This window comes from Gadus macrocephalus, chromosome 11 (genome assembly GCF_031168955.1).
Source record: "Gadus macrocephalus chromosome 11, ASM3116895v1".
NCBI lineage: Eukaryota > Metazoa > Chordata > Actinopteri > Gadiformes > Gadidae > Gadus > Gadus macrocephalus.
The window spans coordinates 21255599-21283347 of record NC_082392.1 but is presented as its reverse complement, the minus strand read 5'-3'; the positions used below and the strand labels follow the sequence as shown (position 1 = coordinate 21283347).

The following is a 27749-nucleotide window of genomic DNA, read 5'->3' as shown; positions in this document are numbered from 1 at the left end:
AGAGAAGTGAACCATTCCTCTGGAGTCCGTGAATGATACAGATATATGAAAGGAATCTGGCAGGGATGGGGATTAAAACCATGTCTGAAAACTGTTTAGCAATTAAAACATTCCTCGACAACTTCTCTCCATAGGTTATACGAGTGACACCTCACCTGTGTTAATCCTACGATGTTACGAAGGGTCTACTGAACCTTGTACCCTCTCTGTTGCCCATTTGGAAAGTCCGTTTTTTGTTATATTGAGTCCGCATGATGTTTGATGATTTATTTTATGTTTCAATGGTCCCTGTTGTACTGTGCGAAAGTTATTTATGGTTTATTTCATGGTAACAAAAATAGTCTATATAATCTATAAAATCTTACAATTATATTATCTGTATCATTTAATGTTCATGTTTAGCTTTACAGATCCCCCTCTTTATTCAAACAAAAAGCTTCTTTGGAGTTCAGGTTGGGGAACCTCTTATCTCATGCCAAAGTGGTGTCAATAAATAAAGAATAAATAATTATAATATTGTAAACTATAAACAGCTATAGAAACTGTTGCTTTAAAACAATGTGTTTACTTTAAAGCATGCTTTTGACTTATTAGGCCTATTCTTATTTTGAAAAAATCAGAATAAGCCTTTAATATGATGGTGCAAAATGTAATCCATTTGATCCATTATCGATGTGTAGTACTTTATTTTTAACCCTAACCCATTGGCCTATATTTCTTTTATATTCCATTGGTAGGCCTGCTACGCGTTTTATTTTAAGACTTTAGGAACGTGTTTATACTTTCCTCGATCAATTCCAGCAAAGGCAATCACCATACGCATCTATACACGCGTGCATTTAAATTATATCTATTTATTAATTACCATATGCACGCATGCAGTAGGCCTACATATCTATTTACTAATTACCATATGCATCATCTATACACGCATTTAGTAAATATCTATTTACTCATTACCATATGCATCATCTATACACTCATGCAGTAAATATCTATTTACTAGGCAGCATTTGCATCACAGCAGTTGGGAAACGATGGCGCGATCACGCGCGATCGCCAGTCTCCTCCCTGGATACACCCCCAACGTCCGTTGTCTAGGAAACCTCGCGTGGTTCGCGACCTGATTGGCTGAGATCTCAAGTGACGTAGTAGCGTGCCATCACTTCATATGCTCGCACTGGACGCTCAACTGGGCTGATCTGCCAACCGCCAGCGCGTGAGGAGCCGCGACTGCTGTCCTGACTGTGGTATTAATAATATATAGTATTAAAGATATATTATTATTATCCCAGTCGCAGTGTTGCACGCATTTAAGAACTATTGCTGGTTGCAATACAAGGGACACTGGAATTTAGCCCCTAAATCTTTGGTCGACAGTCAATCCTTCTCGGTTCGCTAAATCTCTGACCCTTTGTGAGTAAGTAAATCCTCTAAATTCTCTTTAACCTGTAGTTTATTTGGGCTTGAGGTATTATATAAATGACCCAAGGCATATGTGCATTGAAGTTATATTGAGCTAAATTAACATTATTAAGACCAGGCGTATCTTCCGAATCAAAGCCACTGAAATTAATCCAGTTATATTGAGTCTGCCTATTGAATAGGCATTGACACTGCTGCATTGATCAGATAAATCAGAACAATGACATTATTCTTTTATCGGTTATTTTTGGACTTGGTGTTAATATCATTGGCCTATGTTAGAATTGATGTCATTAAAAAAAGTTTAAAAGTTAAAACAAGTTCGTTATATTAAGCTAGTTGTATATTGCTTATTATTAATATTACTTCAACATATTTCGTTGTCCAAATCCAAATAAGTTCACACTATTTTTAGTTATTGCTGCCTGATTGTTCCTAACAATATATATTTTTTTGTATTGCAGCGACATCATGCTGACCCGCCTGTTCCGCATGCATGGCATGTTCGTGGCCTCGCACCCCTGGGAGGTGATCGTCGGCACGGTTACCCTCACCATCTGCATGATGTCCATGAACATGTTCACAGGGAACGATCAGATCTGCGGCTGGAACTTTGACTGCCCAAAGACAGAGGAGGTGGGTCGAAGTAGTAAGATGTGTATTGAACTGGGGACACTAATTCAAAATATTGAATTAGTATTGATTGATTATTTTCCATCCTTCCAGCAAATTCTCAGCAGTGACATCATCATCCTCACCATCACGCGCTGCATCGCCATCATCTACATTTACTTCCAGTTCCAAAACCTACGACAGCTGGGCTCCAAATACATCCTGGGTATGCATGGAGGATAAGCTGTTTGCACTATAGCTTGACAGTATACTGTGTAATATGGAAGTTGAAAGCACAAAAGGCGAGAGACACACAGTGACACACAGTGACCTGTGTGACTTTTCTACCCAAGGTATCGCGGGCCTCTTCACCATATTCTCCAGCTTTGTGTTCAGCACCGTCGTGATACACTTCCTCGACAAGGAGCTCACAGGCCTCAAGTAAGAACCGTTTTGGAACCGCGTCGAACAAGACTGAGTATCTCGGGTGTAAACCTGAAGTCCTAATTTATTTGATTCTTCTTTTTCTATCCAGCGAAGCGTTGCCATTCTTCCTGCTCCTCATCGACCTCTCCAAAGCATGTGCACTGGCAAAGTTTGCTCTGAGTTCCAACTCTCAGGTACTTTTCAAAGGATAACTTACTTCCAGTTGTAGGACAAGGCAGTGCAGTTGCTGGGATACAAGACATCTAGAAAGATAATAGCCAGGATAATGTGACATAACATAAACATGAACGTACAAGGCATTATGGAGTGTAGTGCTGAGCCATCACATTATAATCCTAAAGTTATGGGATTGTTATGTGATGGTCGCAATCGGTCACATTTCAACTAGCTCGTAGCTCAAAATAACCCGGACATATCTCTCGTCATATATACTGATCGATAGGGATTATAAATTATGTTATTTATAAAATAACATCCTATAGTGCTAAATTCAAAAAATGAGAAAAATGCTGGCTAGCCAGTTCCTCTGTCTTTGTTAAAATAGATCTTACCATCGAAACTCCCAAAACCCCTCCCAATCACACCACCCAGCCAGCCCAGCTATGCTGGTCTGCGTCACACAGTTGCACAGCCAGTTAGAGTCGCCTCGACAGCCTTCTTAATGGGAGGGGTGAAATGCCACTTTAATTCAATCAGTTTCCCATTTTTCTGAATCCATTTCTAATAGTCACAAACGCACAACAATAGAAAGGTGTGTTAGAAGCCCATGAATCTCTGTATTATTAAATGTTCATTGGTGACCTTTGCCCTAAGGATGAGGTGCGGGATAACATTGCGCGTGGCATGGCTGTCCTGGGCCCAGCCTTCACTCTGGATGCAGTGGTCGAGTGCCTGGTGATCGGGGTGGGCACCATGTCAGGTAACCACAGCAACCACTTATTTACCATCAGTTTTTTTTATCCTAATCATATTTTCCTAAACCTTCAATTTTGTAAGATATGAAGATAATATCCAACGTTATATTTTTGCAGGGGTTCGGCAGTTGGAAATCATGTGCTGCTTCGGGTGCATGTCTGTCCTGGCCAACTACTTTGTGTTCATGACCTTCTTCCCTGCGTGCGTTTCCCTGGTGCTGGAGGTAAGGCTTCCGTTCTGTGTGGTTGTCGTCCATGGATATCTCCTCATGTGTTCTATACTCTGTGTGTGTGCGTGTGTGTGTTGATCTGGATTGTTTTGGTTGTTAATCAGCTGTCCAGAGAGAACCAAGAGGGCCATCCAATCTGGCAGCTGAGCCACTTCAACAAGGTGATGGAGGAGGAGGACAACAAGCCCAACCCCGTCACCCAGAGAGTAAAGATGATCATGGTAAGCCCCATATGTTTCAATACGGGAAGGTGGTGGAGGAGATAGGCTGCTTCACAGTGTATTAATGCACTTTTAAAACGTCTCAGAATTTGCCTTTGCATATATTTATTACAATACACATCATGGTTCAGTTTACTTAGAGCCATACATTCTCATTCTACATACAAATTGGTGCGCTAAAGCTATGTTAGGGTAATTGTTTTGAGGTTGTATTTGTAGTTTGTGAACGCAAATGTAGTGTAGAAAAAAAGAAGAAGGAACTGAATGAATGGAATCCTGCATTTGTGTGAATTCTGATCCGTCCACGTCTCTGTCTAGTCTCTAGGACTGGTGATGGTGCACGCTCACAGCCGCTGGATCGCCGAGCCGTTGAATATCCACACCACCATGGATGTTGAGGTGGGCATGAGCTTTGGCCATGACTCCCCAAGAAGAATCCACCCTGAGACCCCCCTCTGGCAGTTCTACCTTGCACGGTCAGCCCCCCAATTATATTATATATTGATATGGATATAAATATATAGAATGGCAGTCAATGGCATTACTAGCATATAAAATACATGCACTATATATTGGGTTATGTAACAATTAGATTCAAAGGTCATCATCATATGTTTGGTGTGATCTGATAGTATAAATAAATTCATGAAATGATATTGAATTGTAATCATAGCCACATAAAAGTTGGTCATAGCAAATAACACAGTTCACTGAGAAATTCAATTCAACGGCATTCAACATTGGGAACATAAAAATAATTTCCCTCGAAACCCATTGATTGGCTCTGAGTTCCAGGTTTCCTTTGCGGTGTCCGGTGCACTAAATCAAACCGTTGTGCCCCAACAGGATGATCACCATGGACGTGGAGCAGGTGATCTGCCTGGGACTGGCCCTCCTGCTGGCCGTCAAGTACATCTTCTTCGAGCAGGTGGAGATGGAGTCCACGCTGTCCCTGAAGAACCTCATGAGCATGTCTGCCCCGGCGGCTGCCAACCGCCGCGCCGCAGAGTCCTGCCACCGGATGGAGCCTACCGTGCGGCCCACCGCTTCCCCCGCCCAGGACAATACACAGAAGTTAGCCCCGCTGCCGGTGATCAAGGAAGAGGAAGGTACTGGGAAACTGTAACTCTCATTCATAAAACTGTTCGGCATCACAATATCAACTCTTTTAAGCAACTTCTGATGCCTCCGTAAGAGGATACGTTCGATTATAATATACAGTCCATCGTCATAGTGCTGGTAACATGTGCTTCAAAGACGCCGTGCTCTGCCCCTTTTCTCTCCAGACGAGATGATTCGACCCCTCCCTGCCCCGAAGGTCCAGCCCCTCCCGGCCCCCCAGGTCCAGCACCAGACCCAGAGCATCTTCTTCCTGGGGGACGGCAAGGCCGGGGAGGGCTCTCAACCGCAGACTCCCAACGCAGAAGCGAGTGCCCCTTCCTTTCCCAGCGAGCCCCGCCCTCTGGATGAGTGTTTGGCGATCCTCAAGAACCCTGAGGTAGGTACACACGGGTTCATGTTCAATGTGAGGCTGCAGATCAGGTCTCTGGGTCAGTAAGAGTCACCTGTTTGAATAAATGTCAAATGGGAAAAGGGAAGGAGCATTTGCGAATATAAATATCCTGTCAGCAGGATTTGGATAACGATATAATTAACTTTTCCCCTTCTCAGTTAATCAGGAGTCTGGGGTGGCCATAGTGACAGAGTTGTAATGAGCTTAATCTCTCCCATCCTTAAACTAAACCAATTAGCCATGATACTAGTGGAATGCAGAACTGACCTATCCATACATATAATCCTATATAAAGCTACACCAATTTCCTCAGATCCTTTGTTTGTGTGTCCGGGTGTGCCCTGATTCCCTGTGATTGTGTCCCTACAGATGGGTGCCTCTTTCCTCAGCGACGCGGAGGTGGTGCAGCTGGTCAACTCTAAACACATCCCCTCCTACAAGCTGGAGGCGCTGATGGAGCGGCCCGAGAGGGGCGTGGCCATCCGCAGGCAGATGATATCCGCTAAGCTCCCAGCGCCTGCTGCCCTGTCGTCCCTGCCCTACACAGACTACGACTACTCCAACGTACGCTCAAGCACACTAGTCCATGGATAGGCTCCTCCCTCTTTGTGGGTTCGCATTACGCTGCTTGTGTCTAGGAGAAGGGTGGCCAGTCCACGTTTTATTTAGATGCAAGATCACAGAATTATCCCCTACGATGAGATTTCATTTTGTGTGTTTTGATTTTAGTGTTACCCTTCATTCTCCCTTACACGCACAATATAACAGAATAATTCTAAAGCCCACAGTTTTGGCCTTGTCATCTCACCCTGTGTTCTGTGTTGACAGGTGATAGGCACCTGCTGTGAGAACGTGATTGGCTACATGCCCGTGCCAGTTGGTGTGGCCGGACCACTTCACCTGGACGGAAAGCAGTTCCAGGTCCCCATGGCAACGACTGAGGGCTGTCTGGTGGCGAGCACCAACCGTGGGTGCCGAGCTATCGCTGTGAGTAATAGTCGTCGCCTCCTCAGCCCATACGCTCCCAAGTCAATTCACTTCGGAGCAAAATGTCCCATATCGCACCAATCTCACAAAGGGCTGTTTTCTCTCGTTTGCGGTTCACAGTTGGGCGGCGGTGCCAGCAGTCGTATCCTGGCCGACGGCATGACCCGGGGTCCCGTGGTCAGGCTGCCCTCGGCGTGCCAGGCCGCCCAGGTCAAAGCCTGGCTGGAGAGTGCAGAGGGGTTTCAAGCCACAAAAGAGGTGTTCGACAGTACCAGCAGGTGAGGGTGAACACCGCACAGTGGACTCAGGCGTTGAGGATTCTAACAGGACACGCTAGTGCCACCGTCACCTCAGACTATCTAACACCCTCCAGTGGGAAAACTAATATACCAATGTATAATAGTGTTGTGTATAAAAAAACACAGTCATTGTGCACCTTGAAACTGGAGAGATCATTTAGGTTATGATAAGGAACACATTTTACTACTTATGGCGTGTAATAGGTAACTGAAAGTGCTCATATCCATTCTTCTATTTGTATAGGTTTGCCCGTCTCCAGAAGCTGCAGATCTGTCTGGCCGGGCGGAACCTTTACATCCGATTTCAGTCGAGGACCGGGGACGCCATGGGCATGAACATGATCTCCAAGGTCAGTTTCAGTTTCTGTATTCATTTGGTGATCGGTTAAGAATGAAATAAATAAAGTTACATTTAGGTAACTGGTAGACAAGGTGCTGTAGGGAAGGTTTAAGAGCTATAATTGGTCTGTAATTTAGTGATTTCCAGCTAGTTTCTGACAAATCAGGGCACCTCTTCCATTGAGGTTTTTTTGGAATCCATCTAGCCTGTCAATCACAGGTGTGTAAAGGGCAACACTTGTTAATGCCGAGGGACGGGGGCCGGAAGAAGGGGGTGGGCGCAGAGATGGACGGCACTTTTTTGCTTTTATTTTCTAAATCTTGCTCTCTTCTCCTGTCTTCTGCTTCATCTCTCTACAACTTTGTAATCTTACACACAGCAGTTTTGATTTGACTGTATTTATTTAGTGATCTGTTCTGAATAAAATATAGTAAATGACCTGCTCATCCTTTATGAATGCATGCCAGAAATTAAAAACACTGTGAATGAAATGAAACATAGTGTGCCTACATTTCTTTAACTGCTGTCTTGCGTGACCCTCCGTGTTCTGCAGGGAACCGAGCAGGCTCTGTCTCGTCTCCAGGAGGAGTTCCCTGAAGTGCAGGTTCTAGCGGTCAGTGGAAACTACTGCACCGACAAGAAGCCTGCCGCTATCAACTGGATCGAAGGCCGGGGCAAGTCCGCCGTCTGTGAGGCAACCATCCCTGCTAAAGTAGTCAGAGAGGTAAGAGCAGCCCTGAAGCATCGGCTAACCCACATGACACCAACAGCAAACATAGAACTTATCTATGACTGATTAATTATTCATTATTAATTAATTAATTATTTATTTTCAGATTTTGAAGACCACGACTGCATCCCTAGTGGACGTGAACATCAACAAGAACCTGGTGGGCTCGGCCATGGCAGGCAGCATCGGGGGCTACAACGCACACGCCGCCAATCTGGTGGCTGCCATCTACATCGCCTGTGGACAGGTACACACCGCTCCTCACTCAGGGCTGTTCCAGTGCTGCAAATCGTTGTACAGATGGAATCGTTATTCACCATGACTGTTGACTGAGGGAAATGTTGTAAGTCAACATTTAACAGACACTATTTGTTATACAATGTGAGGACGGGCTATAGTTTAAACATTGTACCCTATATTAGTGCATTACTGCATTAGTGCTCAGAAATCCTGTATGTATCGGCAGTTTCAGTCAATAAACACACAAATATTTTTATAAATATTTATCATTCGAACCCTATCCTAAATAAGACGTGAAGTTGATGAAGAAATTAATAATATACCCTTTTACTAAAACCCCTAGGACCCAGCTCAGTCTGTGGGCAGTAGTAACTGCATCACCCTGATGGAGCCCTCAGGCCCCATGGGCGAGGACCTGTACATCAGCTGCACCATGCCCTCCATCGAACTGGGAACCGTGGGAGGCGGGACCAACCTGCCCCCTCAGCAGGCTTGCCTTAAGGTACACCACCACACATACACACTCTGTTCTTTAGGTACATTATCTGTGATCCATCCAGGACTATCTCTCTATCAATCTCCTCACTTTCATTAACTTGTCTGCAATCCAAATTGCCCCTAGGGGACATTAAAGACTTACTGTACTCTTCTCTACTACTACCTTTCACGCCATCTAAATGACATCGATGTGTGCATTGGCTCTAGATGCTAGGCGTTCAGGGAGCGTGCCATGAGTGTCCAGGAGACAATGCCCGGCAGCTGGCCAGAGTGGTGTGTGCGACGGTGCTCGCAGGAGAGCTGTCACTCATGGCGGCGCTGTCGGCAGGCCACTTGGTGAAGAGCCACATGACACACAACAGGTAAGCAGAGGCACTTCTTCCAACTGAAGATGGTATCGGTTTGTTGGGGAGCGTTTCTAACGAGCGTGCTTGTTTCTTGTTTTGGCAGATCCAAGGTGAACTTGCAGCAGGCCCCCGGGACATGCACACAGAATGCCTCTTGAGAATGTGCCCAATATTGTCTTCGCTTGTCCAAGTCGGGTTCGCTCTGGATTGTTCTTTTTGCAAATGACGCAGATGTTTCTACACGAGACCATCAAGGAATGTGATCGCTGAACATGTTTGAACCTTTTTAATATTTAAAAAGGATTTTATTGTTAAAAATGATTCACACAACTTTTTGAAATGATCGTGTCAACACTGCAATATTTGTTACAAAAAAGTGGATGTTCTGGAACAGTCCCTGACAGTGACCTGAGGAGCTGTCTGCACTTCTTTATGAGACATGACAACTAAAGAATGGAAAGAAAGTACATTATTTTGTCGTTCTTCATATGGTTGGTTTTGCAAAAACACTGCTCTTCTTTGAGTTGAAAAGGAAGAGCTGATCTGAAGACACCATTGGCAGTTGTTCTTATGTGATATATGCTTGCATAAACTAACTGTTGAATGGTTTGGCTTTGTCAGTTGTGGATGATTGCTGCAGTAAGGTTTCGATGTACGAAGAGTCACTGGAGTTTTAATGCAACACATTTGACTGTGTTCATTTCATTATCACTAAGCTTTTTAAAAAATATATTTTGTAATAAACACAAGAACTTGACTACAATTCCTTCACTAAGATGTTTTCACAAATTGTTTGCTACAGTTTAAAGTAGTTAAATAATTATTATGCCATTTACACTGGACACCAGGACTTTAATTGACAGGAAAATGTTTGTATTTTACATACATTTACGTTGAAGTTGACCACATGACCCTAAAGATTTACTTTGATGGGACAAACCCAGGGAGAAAAACAAGGCACGACCGCATCCTGACCACACAGGACCAGCCTTCTCTTGTTAAGGTATCATGAACCCAAACCATGGCCATTTTCAGATATCTTCTAAGGACCTGTGTTGGCTGGGATCACCCTGGCAGATAAAAGGTGTAATGTAACTGGTAGCTGCTCATGGATGATCTGGATTAGTGAAAGTTGGACTCAAATTAGATTACAGAGCAGCTTTGACGCTCTCCCCTTGACTTAGGTGTCCCTTCACTGTGCAGACCAGTGGACTCTGTCAGGCTTGTGACACACTTTCCACCGTCACAAACTCAGACGATGAGTCCTCCCTCACCAGAGGAGCTGCGAGCCAATCGATGGTGAGCTGAGTGCATCTCACCAGTGGCACTGCAATCTGATTGGCTGTCTCTCAGGAGAGCACTCGGAAGGTTCATGAATAATTAATTCTTTACCTGCTTTGACTTTGGGTATTATGACAACCATGGCATGTATAGCTCAAAAGGTCAAAGGTAAGAAAAGCAATATTTGCTATGCTTACCAAGAGACAGAATGTACAGAACCCAGTATTTATGTTACAGTCAGCAAGAAAATATGGCACAGTCAGCAAATATAAGCTTCACAATAGATATGGTTAAAATAAACATTCTAATAATAAATAAGTATACGTAAAGAACACCAGTTCAACAAGCCTTTAGTAGTGCAGCGCCTGAAAGCATCAGGGGTATACATTCCTTATGCAATGTCAGTAACATTGCATAAGGTGTGTATTCCCCAGATGCAAAAATGTAGAAGTTGTATAGGGGTAACATTATGCTACCCCTGTACAACTTTTGTAAATGTTTTTTGTAAAATGGGCAAAGCGATCAATACAATGGATTACAACAGATGGATCACTGCATAATCTGATAATTTAAACTGAGTCTTATGTCTTTTATATTTAATGTGCATTGTCCGTGTGCATTTCTACAACATATCCGTAGATCATCAGTGCTGTACATCTGTCCAGCACTTTTCCCTTTGTTTTGTTTTTTTAATCGAAATCAACTTGAACTTGATCCAAAGGCAAATAATTGTGTTTACTTTATATGGATGTGGGGGTTCACGAATTTGACAAAAAAAAAAATCTTATATAGCACAACCATGTTGTGAATTGATTTCATGATTAGAAAACTACAATTCTAAATTTTGTTAAAATAGAAGAGAAGATATAATAACATGGGGCCATGTATAGGATTCCATTCACATGATGTAGGCTAGTAAAAAAGTAAATCATTGAGAATATCCATGCAACACAGAAAAAGGGCTATTTGAATAGGGTTTGTTGACCGATGGTGGTTGGAGATGATTTATTCGAGGGCAGAAGCAAGATTGTTGTTTTAATTTATGAAGGAAATATAGTTAAGTTTGGAACGCAGCCGTGAACCTTTTCCCCGGTCCTGTAGGCGGCGGTAGACACTGGGTTGCATCCCAATTGCAACACTATACTCAAACATAATTATCTTACTTAGAATAAGCGTTAACTATTTAATTAACGTACAAAACGGATGTTTATCAAATAATTATATAATACTATAATGCTAGGAGAATGAGTAGAGTTTCATTAAATTTGGTCTACCTTCAGTGAAAGACTCATTAATTCCGACAACGCAGGCTTCTTACCATAGTGAAGCAGATGTAAACAGAAGCAATTGCAAAATGTGCATAAATATTTGGTAAGATTATATATGACCCAACGTCGTACCGCTCCTCCGGTCCTGCAGGCGGCGGTAGGCAGCAGGTCTTTGGTTTGCATCACGAATGCAACACCAACACAAACAACAATACCTCAGCCTCTGCTCTTTAGTTTTGGGAAGGCGATACCAGTCGTGTGGTATTCAATCGAACTACAATATATGTATTCAATATGTTTAGGATTCCTAGTAAGCGGTTCTTTATCTGTCAGCGTGTCTGCAGACAGATTATGCGGACAGAGACAGCAGACCTCAGTGTGCAGAGACCTCAGGTAGGAACCTGCATCATACTGCGTTGACTGGGCCACTGATGGTTATTGCTGACCCCCAGATCGTCCTAACACACACAATGACATGTCTTCTTTCAGTGCAACACACTGGCGAGCTGTTCGTTTGTTCGTCCTCTGAATGAAGGTCTGCTGAATCATGAACGTTGGAGTCCTCAGCGGTCAGAGGAAGTGAGTTAACCACCTACTCGTAACATTACGTCATTTGATTTATGTGTTCTAAATATTGTTTGAACACCTCTTCAACATGTAAGGAGAATGCAAACTCTGTTTTACTTTAAGTAATATCTTTACCAATAATGAACAATATGTCAGTCCTTGCTTAGGCGTGTTCCTAGAGATCTGTGGAAGAGAAATGTACACGTGACATTGCCAACCCTGGAAGAACAGTCCGCTGTGCAGAAAAGGTATAATTAAAATGACTAAATCAATTGTAAATATAACCGCAAGCGGTGATTAACTGGGCCCGAGCAAAATGAAAAGTCCAGAACACACTAATGGAAGATATATAAATATGACATAATTATGAAGGAAAGATGTTGATGTTCCCCTTAATGCCATACTGTGCCTCGGCTTTCAGGTGACTAGGATGCAGAGCAATGGCCGAATATCATGTTCAGCATTGTCTAATCGGTGTTCGAACACTCAAACTAAAGATCACCAGTACAAGACATTATCCCATTGAGCCACTGACACATCTGAAATGTAGCCTCATTCTCATGGTGAAAATGTCTATTGATAAGCACACAACATCCAGAAAACTCCAAGCAAACAAGAAATATTAATATGACAAAGTTAATTATGAAGGAAAAATGGTTAACGAAGAAGTTCCCCTTAAAGCCATACTGTTTCTTGCAGTCAGATTCTTGGAAACTAATGAGCCGGAATGTTGATTGCCTAATGAATTTCAGGTGCTGTTCAATGTTGTGTTTCTTAAATGAGTGGGAATGATAGAAGGTTGTGTTCAGTTTGTTCACAATGCTCTAATCGGGATTCGAACACAACTTAAAGGTCCCATGACATGAAAATCTCAATTTATGAGGTTTTCTAACATAAATATGAGTTCCCCTAGCCTGCCTATGGTCCCCCAGTGGCTAAAACTTGCGTTTGGTGTAAAACGAGCACTAGCTGTTCTGCTCGCCTTTGAAAAAAACGGAGGCTCAAGCGCGCTGATTTGGAAATCTGTGCTCATGACGTCATGAGGAATCTCAGCTCCTCCCCTTACTCTGCCTGGCCCGCCCAGAGACGTTGGCCCGCCAATGAGACTCGACCGTGCGAGCGCCACATGTGTGTGTGTGAATACACACACTGTAACGCAAGTGTTTCTTGTCGGTTCTTTGACGTGTCTTGTATTTCCACAACGAGACTGTCGTGGGGGTTATCTAAGCCATGGTTGAGAAGGAATTGGGGGAAAGGAACTTTGGTTTGACTCGCTGAAGTACATGAACTGCGACATGCCGCCGGTTGCCGCGAGGCACCATCGCCCGGCAGCGGGCAGCGCGCGGTTCAGTCGACTTCAGGTTGATGTGGAAGAACCAGAGACGTCGCAGAACCCGACAAAGTCGTTTGTGATTCATAATATCGTCTGGAGGCGCACACAATATGTTATATGATATAGATATCTATGTATTATATTATTTAGATATAGAGCTCCAGGACTGTAACGCAAGTGTTACAGATGTAACACTTCCTTGTTATTTGGATAACCGTTCTGCTGTTGGTGTGATGGCGCATAACACGTCTGGTATTTCTACAACGAGACTCGTATTGGGGGTTATCTCAGCCAAGGTTGAGAATGAATTGGGGGGAAGGAACTTTGGCTTTGACTCCCTCAAGAACATGAACCACGACATGGAGGAGAAAGGGATTGTTGGCGGCGAATGTCTCCCGCTTGAGCCCCGCTGAGGGACCACCACCGGAGGCGGAGGTGCATAAGCGCTGCCCGGCAAAGATCCCTTTCTCCTCCTTGTCGTGGTTCATGTTCTTGAGGGAGTCAAAGCCAAAGTTCCTTCCCCCAATTCATTCTCAACCTTGGCTGAGATAACCCCCAATACGAGTCTCGTTGTAGAAATACCAGATACGAGAGTCCGACGTCACACCAACAGCAGAACGGTTATCCAAATAACAAGGAAGTGTACAACACTTGCGTTACAGTCCTGGAGCTCTATATCTAAATAATATCATATACATAGATATCAATATCATATAACATATTGTGTGCGCCTCCAGACGATATTATGAATCACAAACGACTTTGTCGGGTTCTGCGACGTCTCTGGTTCTTCCACTTTCACATCAACCTGAAGTCGACTGAACCGCGCGCTGCCTGCTGCCCGCTGCCGGGCGATGGTGCCTCGCGGCAACCGGCGGCATGTCGCAGTTCATGTACTTCAGCGAGTCAAATCAAAGTTCCTTTCCCCCAATTCCTTCTCAACCATGGCTCAGATAACCCCCACGACAGTCTCGTTGTGGAAATACAAGACACGTCAAAGGACCGACAAGAAACACTTGCGTTACAGTGTGTGTATTCACATTGATGTGGACGTTGAAGAACCAGGAACGTCGGAGAACCCAACGCGGTCGTATGAGATTCATAATATCGGCTCACACAGCTTTTGGCCGTGATAATATATATTATATGATATAGATATCTGTGTAGGCTATATGATAATATTTAGATATAGAGCTCCAGGACTCCCGTGTGTTCTAGAATATTTACAGAACACGGCTAAAGGCTGTGTGCGGCTCGCCATTGCGATACATCCACTGTAAACAGCGCATGGTGGCTGCAAGCTGCTCAGGGCCACACCCCCACCCTCCTCCTTGACACGCCCACCGAAACAGCGCATTTGGGGGAAGCTCAATGTGCGACTGGCTCGGAGTGGCTGTAACTCTGCACCACGGCTGAATTTAGGGAACGTCTTTGAATACTGTGTTAGTTGCCCACTAATACCTATATTAAAGAATACATAAAATAGCATGTCATGGGACCTTTAAGGATCACCATAACAAGGCAATGTCCCATGGAGTCACTGACATTCCTGAACTGCATGAAGCCTCATTCACATGGTCAAAATGTCTATTGATAAGCACACAACATCAAGAAAACTCCAAGCACACACAAGAGAATTAAGGGCTTTCTTAAAAGAGTACAGATCTGAAAATGTGCACTGTTAAGTGATAGCCGGTAGTTTTAAAATAACAAAATGGTCATATAGGCAAAATAGGTTGAGACTGTGGATGTTTAGCTTTTCTATGAAATTGTGGGAAAAGTAAACATTTTTAGAGCAGAGAACCAGGGTGAAAAAGATGCATCTGATTTTAGAGATTAATATGATGAAAGAATTTTGAGTCCAGGTCAATCTCGTAAGGAGAAATGAGGCTAGTTCATAATTTTTTTAAATAGCGCCACCTTTGGGTGCAGTACCACTATTTGGGTTTATTAGTAGTGAGTGGTATTGGTATCCCTCTAATAATAGTACTGAATTTGAAGGGGAAAAAAAACATTCTCGGACCCCTAATAAATGTGAATTACGAACAACTGAAGTGAAAAATGAATGGAAAAACACTAAATATGTTTTTAGTTTTTGCTAGAAATGTGTGTGTCTGGATTAGTGGATTAGCAGGAAGACTTAAACCTTCTCTGTCTTTTCACTCCTCACCATGGTTAATTCAGAGTGTTTTGCCTTCACAGGGACTTCTCGGAGGCGGTGTACGAGAAGCTGGCCGACGAGACGCTGGACGCTCTGGTGGATTTCTTCGAGGACCTGTCGGATGAGCCCTTCACCGGGGAAGACTACGATGTTGAATTCTCTGTGAGTCTGCATGTTGGTCATCTTAAGGCCCGTTCAGCACGACACAGACGGGACTTAAGTTCAAACTTAAAACTCAGCCAAACAGCGTACAGGGCTGATTGACAGCTGTAAAACTTGGATAAGGTGTGCACTAAATAATCCTGATGTGTCACATTACTTTACGTTACTGTTTAAGGTCTGGTTGTTTTGGGGTGTAAAGGTTAAGGTTCAACTGCTCATATTGCATACAATTCTGAAACGGGTAGTTTACTCATGTCAAGCTTCATCTTTATCATCTGACTCGATTTGAAATGTCTATTTTTAGAATATACAAAAATGCTCTTAATGTAGGGATATAGTCAATGGAAAAATCTTTTGATCTGACACAGACACCCCAACATTGGATAGTTAATTAGAACAGAATAACTAAATAGAAACATGCTACATATTACATTAGGTAAAAAGGTCTACTGTTGTGTCAGCTTGAATCTTGGTAAATGCTAGTATTTGTTTCCGTCTGTCTCCCCCAGAGTGGTGTGTTGACGGTGAAGATAGGTGACCATGGGACCTATGTCATCAACAAGCAGACTCCTAACAAACAGATCTGGCTCTCATCTCCCACCAGGTAGGACCACTCCTTATTTGGCTGAACAGATCGATAGAGAAAAAGCCTTTTTTGTTATTCAAATGCTTGGAACCCCACATCGCTTCAATGTGTATTAATGTCCATTCATGTGCACACGCAGTGGACCCAAGCGCTACGACTGGACCGGAGCTTGCTGGATGTACACGCGCGATGGTGTCACACTCCACCAGCTTCTCTCCAAAGAGTTCTCGGCCATCTTTAAATTGAACATGGATTTGTCCACACTGCTTAATTCGTAATAACTCTCGGTTTCACTCTCTGCCCCACTCCCATCAGCCCCTAAAAACACTCTTACACTGAGTATCAAAAAATGCAATTGCTTCATTTCGGGGGATACACCTGATATTTCAGGACCAAAAATGTGATTGGACCTGAAATATCAGTCATGTATGGGTAATTAATAATGGCTCAAAAAATTTGCCTTGTTCAGCCTTATTTGGCTGAACAGATCGATGGAGAAAAAGCCTTTTTTTATTCAAATGCTTGGAACCCCACATCACTTCAATGTGTATTAATGTCCATTCATGTGCACACGCAGTGGACCCAAGCGCTACGACTGGACCGGAGCTTGCTGGATGTAGACACGCGATGGTGTCACACTCCACCAGCTTCTCTCCAAAGAGTTCTCGGCCATCTTTAAATTGAACATGGATTTGTCCACACTGCTTCATTCGTGACAACTCTCGGTTTCACTCTCTGCCCCACTCCCAGCAGCCCCTAAAAACACTCTTACACTGAGTATCAAAAAATGCAATTGCTTCATTTCGGGGGATACACCTGATATTTCAGGACCAAAAATGTGATTGGACCTGAAATATCAGTCATGTATGGGTAATTATGGCTGGTGCCTACTGTAGTGCTGATGGCAAGGTTGTGATGGTTCATTGAAGTTAAATATGTAAGAATATGAGGGGAATATTCATCATTTTTAAAATAAGAATGGAAAATGCTACTATGTTACTGTATCTGTTTTTGTCTTCTCTGATGAAATATTTATTAAACTGTTTTGCAGGACATGTAGGTAAGTTGAATATTTTCAGCATAGCATATTTAAACATATAAACATATTTGCTTTGTCTCTGTTAAGGCAGCACATTTTGAAAGTCTGGGCTTGTGAGTAAAAATAACTGCACCTTTTATCTGTAAGGGTATCTATTTATCTTTGTATGAACTATACGGCCATGGATATTATATTACATAGACGATTTTTTATTGAGATATTGGCTTTATATTATCATAATGTTATATATTTTATGTCAAATGTATTATCATTTTTCATTAAAGATGTATTGTGAAGACTTAATACCTGCTTTCTATTTACTTCTTAAATATTGATGCTTGTATAAAAGCAATAAGGCCTACAGTTATATAAAATAACTGGTGCTCTTGTCTTCATGTACCTCGCAGAGGAAGCCTGGTAGCATGACTTCATTAAACGGTCTGCTGACCACTTGGTCAGAGTGGACCACAAAGTCCTTTTTTGAATTTTAGTATTTTTTTATTTATTCAGTGAACATTATGGAATTTTGGAATTTTAGACCTTATAGTTTACACTATTGTTGCAAAGTGGGCTCTATGGTGTAGCCTACACCGTTGCAAATCCTTTTTGCAAAAAATTGCCAAACCCACCAATTGTCAAATTTGTTTTCAATGTAACCACAACATGGGACTACAGAGCAATGGCGTCAGCTTGTCAATGTCTTTTTGGGCTAGGAACAACCACAATTATAAAAGAAAACGGCTTGCTATTCGAGATAGATTTTATTTTTAAAGATCAACGGCATAACAATCACAGTGTGGCGGTCTGCCTTGAGACTCCTACACTCAGGCGAGGGTGTAGGAGTAGCTGAGGGTGCCTTCCTCCAGAAAGCAGTCGTGGGAGTGAGTGCCCACTTTGATGGGCCGCTGGCAGGTCCCGAGGAGGTCGTCGAGGAAAGTGTCGTGGTCATGGACCGTCAGCCTCAGCACGTCGTTGGGCAGGGCGCTGGAGTCCCTGAACTCCTCGTCCCACCAGGGATTGGCATCGTTGTGCCGGACAGATGTTTCGCCCAGGTAAGTAGGGCCGCAGGACACCTCCACGTAGCCATCGGTGATTCCAAGAAGGTCTGAGGGCAGGCCACTCGCTCGGATGTTGAACACCCTGAGCTGGGCTGCGACCGCAGTCAGCGGCCCCAGGGACAACAGGACGAGGACAAGGGAGCAGGAGGAAGTGAGGGCAACCATGTTTCTGTGAGAGATGGAGAATTACTAATAACATCTCTTCCTGTAGGGCTAGATTTATAGCATATTATCTACTAATTTAAATGTACCTTAATGCCCTGATTCATATAAAAGAAAGTAATGCATTAACTATCATACTGAACATCATATACATTCACTGACTGAAGATACAAAACAAAAGGCACGTTTATCGCTTGAAATATAATCAAAACACATTTAATGCCGAAACTTAAAACTTACATGTCTATTTTCTACTGAGAATATAATGTTCCATTCATTTTATTTTGGTAAGACAGAACCATGACATCGGTGACGTAAAGGGCTGTCCAAAGGACATTCATACGGGTCGTTTTGGGCGACCTATACAAACAACTGCTCCTGCTGTACATGAAGGTCATGTTAGCTGGTGCTTTGTGGTCACGATTTTGTCTCTAATCATCAGGATGAGATGTTGGCAACATTTTTGAAATTAGCTGGTTTCTGTTAAGGAGTGGCTTAATAACATAGGTTATCGTTGCACCTAAGACTTAAAGGTGCTGTAGGTAAGATTCATGAGCTAGTATTTGAGTGTTATTTTTTCAAAGTGGCAAAGCCATCTGTCAGCTATAGGTAAGTGAGGGGCACACTAAGATTATCTATTTCAAGTTGACTGCACCTGACTCTATATTAGACCTACTATGGCACATTTCAGACCAATCAGGGCATTTGATCCCAGATTGTTTCAGGGAATCCATCTTTACTGTCAAAACTGGAAGAAATTGTGTTGCATGGTTCAATAGCCTGCTCTCTTGCTCCTTCTCTCTTTACAACTCTTGGATCCTACTTCAAACCAGATTAAAATATTGAGCGTATGGAGGTGCAGTAAACCAGCTGCCCATCAGAATATCGGTATTTGTGTTTCAAAGACAAAACTTCTTACCTGATAAGTAACCCAATCTCCCTAGAGCTGGCAGAGTTCTTTGGAGTTCTGTAATATCTTGATGTGAATGGGAATTTTCCGATCTACCAACAGGTGGATGCACAAGGACTCAACACATCTGTTCTTTACTTTAACCTTAACAATCAACACTAGAGGCCGACTGGAAGCACCATTGGAATTGCTAACAGCTACCAATATAAATATATTAAATCTAACAATAGTATGTTAGAAGTAGCAAAAAAATATGGATGGATTACAATTTATACATTGATTGTTATATTACGATAAAACGAAATATGAAACAATAGATACAATTGCAATCAAATTACTATCTTGAGAAGAATTATTTTGACCGAAATAATGTCCTGCTAGATTTTCAAAGAAAATCAAATCTCAAAAAATTATATATAGATATATTCAATTTGGCTATTTAAAGATTTACAAATGGTTTGGAATGTGTATTTTGAAAGGTGTTTTACATATATATACTGCTTCGCCCATGTGAAGGAGACGATGCAGGACATTTTATTTAGCAGTTTGGTTGTTCCAATGGAAGAAAGTACAATGAGTATTACCTGATATCTGTAGGCGATCCAGCCACACTGCTCTTATTCAGGTCTTTGTGTGAGTGTCAGGGCCTTTATAAAGACCTGACACACACACACACACACGCACACGCACAAACATATGCACACAAACACGCACACACACGCACACACACAGACACACACATGCACACACACCATGCACTGCTCTCAGGATTGCATGAAAAGGGTTAACCCTAACCCTCTTTTTTTTAAATCAAAGGGTTAGGGATTAACCCTAACCCTGTTTCTGATGACAGCACCACCCTAACCATAACCCTTACCCCAACCCCAACCCCAAACCATAAAAGGACTGGGAGATGCTGTGCCAGTGCACCCAGAGTCACTTTGATTAACAAATTCGGAATTATAACAAAGAAACTAACACTCACCCTAACCCTAACTGGATCTTATATATAGGCGGCAGGAGATAAACGCTTGTCCAACTTTCTTTAAGTCATGGAAAAGGAATGGTTTGATTAGGGGCATTGTTGTAAGATAGTTGGTGCTTGATCTAATGACAAAATGTATTGATTACAGTTGTGGTTGGTGGGGCGCCTCGGTGGAGCACCAGGTTACAGCTCGTACCATATAGGCACAGTCCGGAACACAGCGACCTGCGTTCAAATCCTGTCCGTGGTGATTTGCTGCATTTCCTCCCATCTATCGCCCATACCTCCCTCTCTAGCTCTCTTTAGAATACCCAAAAATTGTGTATATAATGTGACCGGTATCAAAATATATTAAATAGGTAGACCACTCATTGAGGTTGTTGTTTAAAGTTGTTGCTGAGGGCCACATATGATAAATTCTGATTTTCATGCAGTTGGTAGGTTCTTTTCTCGAAAACAAAAATGTAGACACATTGACTCCCATTCTGCTGTTTCATTTTTCAGCAGCAGTTCAGAGATATCCAATTCTCACGTTACATAACGAGGCCCGGCCTTCCTTTTCCCCACCACGTTCATCATACAAAGAAGTAACTTTCCAACCAGCTAATACTTCCAGCTAGCAATCTAAATGCTCAGTGCCGGGGGTAAACTCCCTCCCTTGGAGCTGCTCTGGTTGGTCAGATGTATTGGGCCTCGCTGTGAAACTTGGGAACCAGATATCTCTGCACTGCTGCTACACTGGTCAATGTTACACACTCAAAGTACACAGTGTTTCAGTGTGTCGACTCAACGATAAGAAATGTCAAAAACTAAATTGTACCTACTGCAGCTTTAAGTTGCAGGGAGTATTTAGCCATCCATTCTGATATCACCAATACAATCCCAGAGGTTGTTTAAGGGCCATTGATCCAAAGGTTTGAGAGGTAGGCGATCATTCTAGGTGGCATGACCTACCATGTCAGAGGCTGCAGTGAGATCTAGGAGCAGCAGTATGGGTCCACAAACAGTAAAAGGGCATTCAGCACCTGTAGTAAGGGAGATTCTGTGCAGAGTATCACTCTATACGTGGAATGGAAGGTTTCCATGGTGTGATTATGGTTAAGGTGGGAAGGCAGCTGGGAAGGGACAACTTTTTAGGACTTTGGAAATGTAGGGGAGTTTGGAGATCGGGCAAAAACTGTTGTAATTTTAAGCTTTGGATTTTTGTGGAGTGGATAAGAACTACATAATGAGCATTACTCAAATCATCAAATTCGATTTGGGTTAGGAGCTAGGATAACGACAAACATTCTATACATATGTAAGGATTGGGAAAAATGTGTTTTATTGGATTGGTCACTGGCAGAAATATCTTAATACAGCTGTTTCATTGATGACACACACGGGTCGTAATTATACATTCCATATGGCCAATAAACATCCACTGGACGCTGCACTGTTCACCAGCTGAAACAGTAGAATAGACACCGAAAGGGATTGACAGCTGTCAAACTTAGATAAGGTGTGCACCAAATAATCCTGATCTGTTACTTAGCATCACTGTTAAAGGTCTTGTGGTTTTGGTGTATGGTCTATTTTTAGATTATACAAAAAGGCTCTTAATGTAGGGATATAGTCAATTTAAAAATCGGTTGAATCAAACAGCTGCCTGCACGGCGACTCCGTCCAGGGTGTAGGTGTAGCTGAGGGTGCCTTTCTTCAAGTAGCAGTCGTGGGAGTGAGTGCCCACTTTGATGGGCCGTTGACAGGTCCCCAGGAGGTCGTCGAGGAGAACGTCGCTGTCATAGCACGTCAGCCTCAGCACGTCGTTGGGCAGGGCCTTGAAGTAGGTGAACTCCTCTTCCCACCAGGGGTTGGGGTTGTTCTTCCGGATAGATGTTTTGCCAAGGTAAGCAGAGCCGCAGGACACCTCCACGTAGCCATCAGTGGTTCCAAATAGGCCTGATGGTAGGCCACTCGCTCGGATGTTGAACAGCCTGAGCCCGGCTTGGACTGCAGACAGCGGCCCCAGGGCCAGCAGGACGAGGACAAGGGAGCAGGAGGAAGTGAAGGCAACCATGTTTCTGTGAGAGATGGAGAATTCATTACAAGACTGCCTGAGGTGCTTGACCCTCAGTTGAATAGGTCCTGGTTGCCATTCCAAGTGGGCGGGTTCCCTAGGTATATTATCTAATAATTGAAGTGTGCCTTAATGCCCTGATTCATATAAAATAAAACAAATTTAAAAACATCAAATCAAAACACATTTTAATGCTGAAGTTATCTTAGAATGTCGAATTTGCCCCTGAGAATATAACGTTCCATGATCCATCCATTTTGTTTTGGCAAGACAGAACCATGTCATAAGAGACGTAAAGGACGGTTGAAAGGACATTCATACGAGTCGTTTTGGACGACCTATACAAACAACTGTGTGTTGTTAACATAGACGGATTATGACATATCGGGCCCCTGGGCACGTGGACTCCGCAGCCCCCCCCCCCCACCTTCCAACATAAACACACGCACCCAGAATACACACACACTTATTGGCGATAATAAGTCATTGGCCTATACCTGCAACTCAGCAGGATTTGTAGCACAGGAAAGGCAACCTCACAATAATTATTACAAATAAATGCATCTTTATTTAACCAAAACATGATCAAAAAAATACATAATTGATGCAATTTTGGGCGATTTGAACGAATTTCGAAAGCACCGCTTTCAACCACAAATAAAAACGACTTAAAGCAACTCAATACGAACAGTTCCTTACATTAATTGACACAGTAATGCATTTCACCTATGAAATGCATTTTTTCCGGGCTCTGTTCCGTGCAAAATCCTCCACGATATCATCAAACTCCAGTGCATTGGTAAGGTCGCTCTCAATTGCCATGAGAGAAAGTGCCTGCCTTGAGGCGTTTTTGTGACATTTTCGTCCTCAGTTCATTTTTTATCCTGGACAGAGGAGAGAATGACCGCTCCCCTTTGCAATTACTGACGGGCAGAGTCAGAAAAAGCCGTAGCGCTACATACACATTTGGAAACATAGATTGCAGTCCACAAACGAGTATAATGGCGCATTTCCACTGCAGGGTGCGGAACGGATCGGATCGCAAAGGTGCGGGTCGGATCGCGTTTCCACCGCCAAAAGTGGGCGTGACCCGGACTTTGCCGTACCCGTTCCGACCCCATTCTAGGGACTCCTCCGTTGCGGTACCCAAAACGAGACCAGACGCCTGAAAGGGTACCCTGGAATTCTAGCTACACCCCCCACTCCGTTGATTGGTCGACAGAATCGTCACTTCCGGGTGACGCGGTGATAAAAACAAACAAACAGTAGCCTCGAGGTATTATTCTTTACAATTAACATGTCGCGTAAAAAGCTTGCTTGGGCGAACAAGGAGGTGGAGACGTTCGTCTGCATTCTTGCGGAGGAAGACGTTGTTTACGATGTTTACGTAGTTGCCGCGGCGATTGACATCCGGCCTACCACCAAGGGTACTGTCGGCAGTGGAAACGCGACCTCGGAACTGAGCTGGGCTATACTGCCCCCTCCCTACCGCCCCTTTGCGATCCGATCCGTTCCGCACCCTGCAGTGGAAACGCGGCATAATTCGTAGCAGTCCTTTTGGGGATGCATCATCTCCAGGCTTGTTAAATGATCTGAACTGAATAAATTCATTGCTTCAACGCTCCACTTAGAGTTCGCCGTTGCTCCATGTTTAAATGACAGTGACTTGTTTGTGAATGGTCTCAAATTCACAATCTGAAATAGTGCCCCCTATTGATCTTTTTTATTAATTTATTTACTCAGTAGTAATAGGCCTACTATTGCTGTTTTTGCTTGAATTTTTGTATTTCTCTACTGATTGCTTCGACAATGCAACATTAAAAGTTACTAACGCTGGGGCCCAGGGCCCCACTGTTAGTAAGTTGTGGGGCCCTGGGCCCAACTGTAAGTAACTTGTGGGGCGGCTCAGGGGGGCCCTTGCCCAAGGGCCCCCCTGAGCCCTTGGGCCCCTGGGCATGTGCCCGGTGTGCCCGTGCAGTAATCCACCCATGGTTGTTAAGGTTGGAGGACAGGCCTGTCAAACCTCAGGCCGCTCCTGCTGTACATGAAGGTCATGTTAACTGGTGCTTAACGGTTTTCTCTCACTAATTATCAGAATGAGATGTTGCCAAACTGAAGACAATTTGAGCAATTTACTGGTTTCTGGTAGGGAGTGGCTTAATAGCATAGGCTATCGTTGCACCTAAGACTTAAAGGTGCTGTAGGTAAGATTCATGAGCTATTATTGAAGTGTTATTTGTTAAAAGTGGCAGTTAAAACTGTCAGCTTGATTTGGTACTATAAATTGTTTCATCTTTCGTCGTATCGTAAATATATACCATTCAATGTGGCATTTGTAATCCATTCAATAGGAGACATTTTTTATATCATACTATTGTTATTGCTAAGTCATTTCAATGGAAGAAAGTAATATGAGTATTACCTTATGTCTGTAGGCGATCCAGCCACACTGCTCTTGGTATTCAGGTCTGTGTGTGTGTGTCAGGTCCTTTTTAAAGACCTGACACACACACGGACACGTATACATAAACACACACGCACACACACACACACACACGCACGCACACACACACACACACACACACACACGCACACACACTACTCTCAGGATTGCATAAAAAGGGTTAGCCCTAACTCTAACCCTCTTTTTTTAATCAAATACTAGACTTTTTTTCTACACTTTACATAAACAAGTAGTTGAGGTGTTGGTATTCGTAATAAGTTTGAGTTAAAGTCCTGAACAGACAACAATCAAATAATTACGTGGGCACAAAGTAAGAGTAATTGATCAAAATTGAAACAGCTTAGTTTAAATTAGCTTAAGTTTAAAAAATGTATCAGATAAACCAAAGGCTGAAGTGGAAGATAGGTTTTTAGGCAAGTTTTAAAGGTGAAATCATTGCGGGCATCTCTAATGGTGATGGAACTGTTCCAGAGTCTGGGCTGAATCTGAATACTTAGTACATTCGGATTCAGCTTTGCAGAAGCCCAAACACCCTCGCCCTTGAGCCTCAACCCGAAAGCAGCAACAGGTTTTGGGCGGATGACCAAAACCTATTTCTTGTTTTTAAAGCACTAAATGGCATTGGACCAAACTAATTACATGAAATGTTCATACAGCACACCCCAGTCAGATCACTGAGGTCTCAAAACAAAAATCTTTTGGTTCTAACTACTGCCAAAACAAAATGGGGGTTGTCAGCCTTTAGTGTTTATGCAGCTAAACTTTGGAACAAACTGCATGAAGAAATTAAAAAGGCTCCCACAACCTCTACTTTAAAAACTCAAAGACTAAGCTCTTCTGATGTATTAACATTTCTAATGTTTTCATTCTCTTTTTGTATTTTTATTCTTATCGATTTATATTTTAATGTTGGATGCATATCTGCAATGTCTGACCTTACTGAATGTATTTTTTATTATTTTATTCCTTTTTATCCCTTTATTTTTTATAGAACATGTGTGATTTTGTTGAAGGTCTTTCATTATATTGCGTGTACTTCTTCACTATAAATGATACTGTTGTATTTTTCTTTGTAAAGCACATTGAACTGCTTGATGTAAGAAATGCGCTATACAAATAAAATTGCCTTGTCTTGCCTAGCAGCAGCTTTCTGAACTAGCTGAATACAGGATAAGAGGAGGATTATCCCTAACTCTAACCCTGTTTCTGATGACAGAATAACCCAAACCCTAACCCTTACCCTAACCCTAACCCCACCCTGATAAAAAAACAGCACTAACCCTAACCCCTAAAAGGACTGGGAGATTGTGGGCCAGTGCACCCAGAGTCACTTTGATTAACAAAATCTGTATAAAACAAAGAAACTAACCCTCACCCCAAAACTAAGAGACTCTTAAAAGGAGTTTATAGGCGGCAGGAGATAAATGCTTGTCCAACTTTCTTTAAGTCATGGAAAACGATTTGGTTTGGGCTAGACAAAATGGATTCATTAAAGTTGAGGTCTGTATAAAAATATACCTTAAGATATTAGATAAGGTTGACATGGGTAGACTGCTTGTTGAGGTGGTTGGCAAAGGTTTTAACAGAGAGATTGCAGTGGGCCTCGCTTGGAAACTTGAGAACCAGTTATCTCTGCACTGCTGCTACACTGGTCATTGTAACACACTCAAAGTACACAGTGTTTCAGTATGTCCAAGGCCGCCTTAATGCACGGGCTTACCTGGGCTGAAGTCCCAGGGCCTACGACGATCAGGGGCCTACCATGAGCTGCAGTATTTCATTATTATTTTCTTTTAATACTGGCTCATGATAGGCCCCCCGATCGGTGTAGGCCCAAAACAATGTGATTTTTTGTTTGGGGCCTACAAAGATCGGAGTCCTATCATGAGCTGCAGCATTTAATATATAAGATTATCTTCTATACTGCTGACTGAATTTTTCAGACACATGGCATTTACACATTTTCAGTGTAAGACCCCCTCTCAGGGAGTCTACGAAACCTCTCAGCCCCAGGGCCCAATGGCAGGTTAAGGCAGGCCTGAGTATGTCCACCATAAGAAATGTTAAAAGCAAAATCTTATCTACTGCAGCTTTAAGTTGCAGGGATTAGTGAGCCATCCATTCTGATGTCAGCAATACAACCCCAGAGGTTGTTTAAGGGATATTGATCCAAGGGTTGAGAGGCAGGTAAATCTCTGCATCATTGGCATAACAATGGAAGGAGGTAATATATTTGAGAATGATGAGGCCAAGGGGAAGATCGTTTAGAGAATATAATATTGTCCAAATGGAGCCTTGAGGGCACAGGGGGTGCTGACAGAGGAGGAAGAGGATGAGCCCTGTACAACTGAGAAGGTTCTGTTAGTTATGTAAACCAGCTGGAGTTGCTCAATCTAGGTGGCATGACCTACCATGTCAGAGGGCTGCAGTGAGATCTAGGAGCAGCAGTATGGGTCCACAAACAGTAAAAGGGCATTCAGCACCTGCAGTAGAGGAGATTACTTGCCGAGCATCACTCTATAGGTGAAATGGAAGGTTTCCATGGTGTGATTCTGGTTCAGGTCACGTGGAGAGCAGTTGGAATGGTCAACTTTTAAGGACTTTGGAAATGCATACACTGGTTAACAGGTAGAATAGACACAGAAAGGGAAGCAGATGGGAACGGAGACAGTAAGATAATTTCATTAGAGGGTCAATGTATTGTGTATTATTTATTATTATGATGAAACTGGCTTCGATAAAATAATCTAGTTTTATTTATTGTTATTTTTCAAACACAGTTTGGCATATATTTTTCCTCCCAAGGCAGATATTGAGGCCCACTCCAGTCCAGGGGATGGCGGTGAAGCGCCTTTATGCCGCATTAAGAAGCCCAGTAAACAACAGAAGAAGATTGGTTTGTTTTTATCTA

The 27749-nt window shown here is 42.9% G+C and overlaps 4 protein-coding genes across 6 annotated transcripts; 2 read left to right on the top strand and 2 right to left on the bottom strand.

Moving 5' to 3' along the window:
- Nucleotides 1–1186: 1186 nt before the first annotated feature.
- hmgcra (3-hydroxy-3-methylglutaryl-CoA reductase a) lies at nt 1187–9566 on the top strand. 2 transcript variants are annotated; one of them, XM_060065723.1, is made up of 20 exons: nt 1187–1416; nt 1890–2061; nt 2152–2263; nt 2391–2478; nt 2573–2657; nt 3298–3403; nt 3516–3622; nt 3733–3849; nt 4168–4325; nt 4696–4958; nt 5136–5347; nt 5732–5926; nt 6191–6349; nt 6470–6627; nt 6893–6998; nt 7542–7712; nt 7825–7965; nt 8302–8460; nt 8664–8818; nt 8907–9566. In XM_060065723.1, exons 2-20 carry the CDS (start codon nt 1897–1899, stop codon nt 8959–8961), a joined length of 2712 nt encoding a protein of 903 aa, XP_059921706.1. In that variant the 5' UTR covers nt 1187–1416; nt 1890–1896; the 3' UTR covers nt 8962–9566. The 2 variants fall into 2 exon arrangements, with proteins under 2 accessions (XP_059921706.1, XP_059921705.1); XM_060065722.1 differs by having other exon boundaries at nt 1187–1420.
- A 1937-nt stretch (nt 9567–11503) lies between these two features.
- On the top strand, nt 11504–17503 carry fxn (frataxin). Of its 2 annotated transcripts, none has more exons than XM_060065725.1 (6): nt 11504–11745; nt 11842–11931; nt 12076–12167; nt 15455–15575; nt 16085–16179; nt 16739–17503. In XM_060065725.1, the coding sequence occupies exons 1-6, from the start codon at nt 11647–11649 to the stop codon at nt 16779–16781; spliced, it is 540 nt and encodes a 179-aa protein (XP_059921708.1). In that variant the 5' UTR covers nt 11504–11646; the 3' UTR covers nt 16782–17503. The 2 variants fall into 2 exon arrangements, with proteins under 2 accessions (XP_059921708.1, XP_059921707.1); XM_060065724.1 differs by lacking the exon at nt 16739–17503 and adding an exon at nt 16301–16613 and having other exon boundaries at nt 11510–11745.
- Nucleotides 17504–17942: 439 nt separating this feature from the next.
- Nucleotides 17943–19945, bottom strand: LOC132468085 (uncharacterized). The gene is made up of 2 exons (XM_060065727.1): nt 19915–19945; nt 17943–18427 (listed from the first exon to the last, which is right to left on the bottom strand). The coding sequence occupies exon 2, from the start codon at nt 18421–18423 to the stop codon at nt 18025–18027; it is 399 nt and encodes a 132-aa protein (XP_059921710.1). The 5' UTR covers nt 18424–18427; nt 19915–19945; the 3' UTR covers nt 17943–18024.
- A 1671-nt stretch (nt 19946–21616) lies between these two features.
- On the bottom strand, nt 21617–24893 carry LOC132468084 (uncharacterized). Its single transcript, XM_060065726.1, has 2 exons — nt 24797–24893; nt 21617–22378 (listed from the first exon to the last, which is right to left on the bottom strand). The coding sequence occupies exon 2, from the start codon at nt 22372–22374 to the stop codon at nt 21952–21954; it is 423 nt and encodes a 140-aa protein (XP_059921709.1). The 5' UTR covers nt 22375–22378; nt 24797–24893; the 3' UTR covers nt 21617–21951.
- Between the last annotated feature and the right edge of the window lie 2856 nt (nt 24894–27749).